The 6,707-nt window shown below is 55.7% G+C and overlaps 1 protein-coding gene across 1 annotated transcript in view; it reads left to right on the top strand.

Annotated features, from left to right (window-relative positions):
- The window catches only part of GGA2 (golgi-associated, gamma adaptin ear containing, ARF binding protein 2), a gene marked incomplete at its 5' end in the record, with an annotated part of 10,575 nt that extends 4,212 nt beyond the window's left edge, over positions 1-6,363 (top strand). Inside the window, 9 exons of the mRNA XM_010075983.1 lie at positions 926-1,007; positions 1,926-2,045; positions 2,318-2,485; positions 2,710-2,765; positions 3,052-3,203; positions 4,005-4,178; positions 5,060-5,225; positions 5,494-5,604; positions 6,253-6,363. Coding sequence (XP_010074285.1) covers positions 926-1,007; positions 1,926-2,045; positions 2,318-2,485; positions 2,710-2,765; positions 3,052-3,203; positions 4,005-4,178; positions 5,060-5,225; positions 5,494-5,604; positions 6,253-6,363 — 1,140 coding nt within the window. The remainder of the gene's footprint in view (positions 1-925; positions 1,008-1,925; positions 2,046-2,317; positions 2,486-2,709; positions 2,766-3,051; positions 3,204-4,004; positions 4,179-5,059; positions 5,226-5,493; positions 5,605-6,252) is intronic.
- Positions 6,364-6,707: the final 344 nt, after the last annotated feature.

The raw sequence follows: 6,707 nt of genomic DNA on the forward strand, positions 1-6,707 counted from the left end.
AGAAAGTGTTTCCAATGTATTGATGAGCGATGGTCCTTCCCATCAGCGTGATGGGAGTTGGAGTGGAGCCGTCTCCCGCTGCGCCGGTTTGAGTTTCTGCGCAGTTTAGCTGCTCTCCTTGTGGTCTCCTGTGGGGAAATGGTTCATTGGGAATGCCCTGAGCCCGGCATGGGGAGGTGGGGTGACGGGAGCTGGCCAGAGAGCCCAGAGCTGTGGGTTCTTTGCCTTGTGCTCTGCTTGCTGGGATTCCCCTTCTGCCCAGAGGTCTGTGCTGCTGCTCAGAAGGATCAGAGAGCTGAGGAGATGTTTGGTGCCAGAACAGCTTTATGGCCTCCAAATATCTGACACTCCCCTAGGATGCCTACAGACCCTCAAATTAAAAACCCCTTTAGACAACTGGATTTCTGCAGGTCAGAACTCCTCCTGTGGCTGTGCGTGGGGCAGAGTTTGGGGCTGGCTCCCCTGGGGAGGGCTGCTGCAGATGGCAGAGACCCAGTGGCTGCCTCCGTGCCTCCTCGCTCCTGAAAACCCCCACAAGAGCCGTCAGAAAAACGACAAGCGCCGCCAGCGGCTCTGCGTCGTCTGACGGTAGCTGCAGCCGGGGGTTGTGACACCTCCCTCTGAGTCCTGCGATGGCTCTGTTCACCCCTGGGCAGTTTTTCCTTCAAACAGAGTCACTGCATGTGATGTATCGTCCCTCTGTGTGCAGAGAGGATGTGACTGCTGGGGAGATACCAGCACAGCTCCCCTGCTCCAGCGCCCGCGCCTCAGGGCACTGTGGGGGCACAGCAGCACGCGGCGTTGGCACCCTTTGGCCCTGGCACCTTCCCCTTCTGGAGGCAGCATCACTCTGGGTGGGGACGGAGGCAGGGAGGTGTGGCACTGCCTGGGATCTCCCGGTGGCACGAACCTTTTCCTCCCACAGACGGTGGTTCAGCGCTGCGAGAAGCTCCGGCCGCTGCTCTTCCGCCTCGCCAGTGAGACGGTCGATGACGATGAGGCTCTAGGTGAGAGCCAGCGCTGCTCGTGGGTTTCTGTGTGGTTCGGTTCGTCCGCCTTTGCTGTGACACCTGGGTCTGCCCTTCCTCTGGGGGGTGCTTGGGCACGTGCTGCCCTGCTGGCAACGCTTCATCTGAGCCATGCCCATGGGAACAGGCATCATTTTCCTTCCACTCCTCTCCAGGGAAGCCATAAATTTTCCCTTGGAGCCCCAGATGAAACAGCGAATCCAGTTTCTTCCAGCCCAGGTCATTTTGGGAGCCTGGGGAGCTCTGGTGTTCACAGAACTGAAGGCTCTTGAGGTCTTTCCTCTACAGAGGTTGAAGTTCTCCCTGTCTATAAACACAGAAGGGATTTTTTTTTTAAATTTCCTGAGTATAATACCAAGGGGGGTCCCACAAGCAGGATCTGTGAATGGCACAGCTGTGGGATTCAGCCCTTCCCAGAGGATTGCAATTCAGTCTTGTCCGGATGCCTTGAAAGCCTGGCTGAAGCAATGCCTCGCTGCAGAGACATCCTCAACAGCAACCACAGGGGCTCAGCCCTGCCTCCGGCGTTTCCCTCATACCCACGAACGCTGCGGCTCTTCAGCGGGGAGGGCTGGGCTGGGGACTCAAGGACTCTCGGAAAACTCGCAGAGAACAACAAAGTGCGTAAGAGATGGCAGGAGCCGTAAGCACGGGGCGAAAGAGCGGGGGGGAGCCGTAAGCACTGAGACAGGATCAGATTTCAAAGTAATCGTGATAAATGAGAGAGCCCTGAAATCAGCGGGTGCCCGTGCAAAACGCTGGACTTCAGGGAACGGGATGAAGAACTGGTGGGGAGCTGAAGGCAGGAGGTCCCTTCCCCTGCGCAGTCTGGAGAGTGCCGGGGAGCCAGCCTTCCTGCTGGAACACTCCGATTTCCTTTTTTCTCTTGTTTTCCAGCTGAGCTGCTGCAGGCCAACGAGAAGCTGACGCAGGCGCTCGGGCGGTACAGGCAGGCTGCAGCCGGCCGTGAGGACGGTCACGGGGAGGGTTCAGCCGCCGGCTCCGGGGACGCGCCTGGTGAGGAGCATCCTGCAGCGTCCGCCACAGCTCTGCTCCCGCGTCTCGCGGCTGAGCGGCTTTGGAAGGGGAGCGCTGCTTGGAGAGTAAACGTGGAGAAAATCCTGTAACCCAGGAAAACCGCTATGTCACCATCATTTGCTTTTATGTGTGGTTGACAGAAAATATTCCTGCAGTTCCTCACCTGCGGGTCCTTTCAGCCCTGCCTGCACCCGTCAATGCGCTGCTCCTCTCCGGAGGTTTCTCTTTAACTCTCTCTGCTCTTCCCACAGCCTGCTGGCCAGCCCCGAAGCGCACAAAGAGCTACACGCTGATCGACTTCTCGGAGCTGGAGGCGACATCCAAGGCTCCCACGGACCAGTTTGTGAACGTAACCACCGCCTGCCGGCACGGCAGCACCGCCTCCCCCTGCCTGCTGGACGAGGAGCTGGAGCCGCTAGGTTTGTCCGTGCAGGTCGGGACGGTGCCACCCGTGCCGCAGGGGCTCGTGGCATTTAATGAAGAGGAGAACTTTAATGTTGGTCCTAAGAGGAAGGAGACCCTTCCAGCCAGGGGAAGTGTCAGGAGTTTTTTCTCTGATGGTGTTGGACTGCGGTCGAACTGCTGTTAGAACCCAACCCTGCTTTTCTGTAACTGATCTGTGGCGTTTTGGCGTCTTTCCTAGGTCTCAGCAGCTCTCCTGTTGTACAGAAGCCACCACCCGATCTCAGCTCAGCAGAGGTGAGTGATGCTCAGATAGTTTAGACCATTAGGTACAAAGGACAAAAATCAGATGTTATTTCTGATCTAGCTGTCCCTGGCAGCCTTTTTTTGCACCACTCTGTTCTGAAGGGAAACGGGAATCCTCCTGCTCTGCAATGAACTTCTCAGTTGCAGTTCACAACCAGATGACTCGTATTTATTTCCACTTTAAGCAGCGTTATTAAAAACAAGGCTCTTTTCAGTGCAGCAGGTCTGAGCTTTGCTGCTGTTCTCTAGCATGAACCAGAGATGCGTTATTTTTCAGCGGGCTGTACCCAACGGGTACAGTGCGATTGCAAGTGCTGTTGGGACGCTGGGACTGCAGGACAGCGGGGACGACGGCTGCACGGAGGGGAAGGGATTGCAGGGCCGGGCTGCTCCGCGCTCTCCACCCCGCGGGACCAAGACTTTATCCCTGTAAGTGAACTCTGGGTGACACGGGCTGACTTTGGAGATGAGGAGCACTGCTCTACAGCGGGGAGTTTTAGGAAAAGCTTTCGGCTGCCCCTGGTTAGGATGGTGAGCTATCCCTTCGCCTGTTGGCCGTTGAGCAGCGGCTTTGCCCTTTGTGGAGCTGCAAACTGGGACCTTGCAGGGGCCAGAAACTCGGGGAGACAAACCCCAGGGCTTAGGAACAAGGTGATCTGGAGCTGAAGGAACAAAAACCTTACACTCAGGTGTTTTTATAAAAACCTGTGACTCAAAAAATGCATTCCCCAGCTTTCCTCCAGCTGTGACAAAGTAGTTTTGAGGCATTCAGGGGAAGCCAACAGTTTGTGAACCAAATCAATCACCCAGAGATGTTCAGAGAGGCAACCGTTACGATACACTTACCCAGGCTGCCGTAAGACCAGCCAAGAAAGTTTACTGGTGATTCCCAGCCTCCTGCGTTGCCTTTGAGCTAGAGTGTGCCTTAATCTCGGTGACTACAGCTCCAGAGAGCCCGAGTGCAGGGAGAGGGGACTTTGAAGCCCTGAAACAAGTTTCACGATAGTAACAGAAATCAAAGTTCACCTTAACGGATGCTGGAACAGCAGCTTCTTCCCTAGCAAATGGAGAGCTTCTGAATTTCTCAAGAACTCAGAGAGTGTAAGCTTGTGCTTTCTTTACACCTAACAGGGCTGAGGGATTGGGAACACGAGGGGACACAGCAGAAGATGGTAGGTACCATGTAGTGTCCCCAGTTAATTTCAGCTTTCTACGTGCTTTTCTTTCCAGGGATTTATCACCAATGAAATTGCCCTTTGCAGATCTTCCAAATAGCTCGATGGTAGACACCTCCTTCTCCAGCCTAGGGTACGAGCCGAAGCCTGCTGCCTCTTTGCATCCAGCTTCCCGTGATGCTTCTCTAGAAAACCTTTTTGTCCCTTTAATTTCAATTACACCGAGTAAGTGCAATGATTTCTGTGCCCCAGCTCTGCTTACTAGAGGTTTACTAGAGCTCTTCTGTGATTGTTGCAGAGGAGCAAGCCCCAGTGGTTCACGCTGTGCGGGTTGGCTGGAGAAAAGCAATGACTATTCTGTGAAGGACTTGATGTACGTGTGAATCTGAGCAAGTGCTAGGGACTGCACCATGCTCTTAGCACCTTTAACCAAGCTTCAAGCAGTTCTTTTCCAAAGGTTTAGAAGATATCTGTGGTGGGAGCTGTCCCACTTCCTGACGCAGCGCTGTGCCTTCCCCTCTGCTTTTTGACCCAACGCCGTGTGGCCGGCGCTGCGGCCGCTGGATGGAGCGTTGCCTGGGTGCGTGGCACCGCGTGTCTCGGAGCAGGCTACGTCCCGCTGCGGGGGCTGCAGAGCCTGGGCCAGCGCTGCTTTCGGGAGGGGATGGGTACAGAGACATTCAGACTCGATTGTCTTCCGACTTCAGTCTCCCAAGGGAAGGAGTGTTGGAAGGGCTGGATGGTGACAGCCAGGTGTGGATTTACCAGTCAGTGGTGATAAGAGGCGAGGTCTTGTGTGTGCTGAAGTTTTACTTTTCCCATCCTACCTGGATTGGATTGATACCTGACATCTCTAGCTGACTCTTACAACCTGAGCTGCTAGCCTCCCCATCTCTAATGTAGCCGTTCAGATTCCTGTATTTGCCTTAGAGATAAATGTGGATCACAGGCAGGTGCTGTACGCTGCTTGGTCTGGGAGTTTGTTGGAAGAAGGAAAAGTTTGCCTGCGTGTTCCCTTTTTGCTGTTCCTTATCCTGTCTTCACTATCCTGCCCTCAGAAGGGAGGGATCCACGCTTTGTTTCTCGTTCTCCTTTTGTCTCCGCAGGCAGGATCTGTCCTCTCACTGTGTACGACAGGGATGGTTTCAAGGCTATGCTCCACTTCTCCAGAGAGCCGGCTCCCGGCCGACCCGACGTGCTGGTGATGGTTCTGTCCATGCTGAGCACATCAGCCCAGCCCATTAAGGACATAGCGTTCCAGGCTGCTGTCCCCAAGGTGAGAAGCCTGTGACGAGCAGCAGAGATGGGACTACTCAGAAATGTCCTGAGGAGAAGGTTACCTGGGTAAGGCAGGTGTTCTGCCTGTGGATGTGCAGCGTGGAATTGTCTCTTGAGGAGGATCTGCCCTCAGGCGCAGGCTGTGGCACGCTTTTCCTTAAGTGACAAATCTGACGGCGGTGTCTTTAAGCAGCATGTGGCTTGGTAATACTCCCAGCCCTTTTCCAGCATGGACCATAAAGCACTCCTTTTATTTTGTCTTGCAGACCATGAAAATAAAGTTACAGCCAGCATCTGGTTCCGAGCTGCCTGCCTTCAGCCCTCTGCTCCCCCCGGCCGTGCTGTCCCAGGTCCTGCTCCTCGCCAACCCGCACAAGGTACGTGGGGTGGTGAGAGCGGGGGCAGCGCTCCGGATGTCGCTGCAGTGGGTGGGGTACTTGTGTGGAGGATGGGGACAGGCAGGGGAGCGGCAGAGCAGCCCGGGCTGTGCTGGGAAGACATTTTTCCCACTGAAGCAGCGTTTCAGAGCTGTAATGTGAAGGATGGAGCGGGCAGGTGCTGCAGGGGTGTGCCCAGCTCTGCATCACTCCACCTGCAGAGGTGGCTCCTGGCAGATGCTGCAGGTGTGTGTTTGCAAAAAAACCAGGTTTTGTGTTTGCAAAATATCAGTTTGCAGCTGATGGAACACGAGGCTGCCCGCAGCACAGGTGATGGGTGGCAGTTCTGTATCGTTGATGAATAATGATGAGACCAATGACTGGTGTCAGGAATCCTCTGTCGCTGAGGCTGGCCAGACCTGGGTTGCCAAGCATGCCGTGGGGTGGCTTGCACAGCTCTCCCAGTCACTCCTTACAGATCTTCTGAAGGTCCAGGTCTTGTTCTGTGCAGAGTTTCCACACGGATGCAGTGTTACTCTCCCCTTTCAGAGGGTGATCACTGCAGCAAGGCTGCAAGAGCTGAGGCTGAAGGTGGCCCAAGACTCTGCACCCATGACCTGCCCCTGTCTCTGTTCCTTTCTCCCCCAGGATCCCATCCGCCTGAGGTACAAGCTGGCCTTCACGCAAGGGGTGCAGCCCTTCAGCGAGGTGGGAGAGGTGACTGGCTTCCCCGAGGCAGAGCTCTGGGGCAGGAGCTGAAGCTCAGCAGCCTTGGACGTGTGGATGGGGAGGGACCGTGTGCCACCGGCCCGGGCTCCGTAACGGCTCCTTTCCTTGGGATCCGCCATCTCCTCCTTCCTTTGGGTTTCCGTGGAGGTGTCGGGCAGGAGGAACGTAAGCCGGCTGCCGCCCCAGCCTGTTGCTGTAGCTGACCTCCTGTGGAGCCCTGCAGCCCGCCAGCCTCCACGCTGCTTGCAGACACGTGTTTCCTGCTGCTTTCTGGGCCACTTTCCCTTCTCTCCCATTACTTTTTATTTCTGAATTAAAACCAAAAGCAAACCTATCCCCCAGCCTGCGTGGAGCCGGGGCAGGATCGGTGCTGG

The sequence above is a fragment of the Pterocles gutturalis genome, unplaced genomic scaffold (genome assembly GCF_000699245.1).
Source record: "Pterocles gutturalis isolate BGI_N339 unplaced genomic scaffold, ASM69924v1 scaffold4211, whole genome shotgun sequence".
Lineage (NCBI taxonomy): Eukaryota > Metazoa > Chordata > Aves > Pterocliformes > Pteroclidae > Pterocles > Pterocles gutturalis.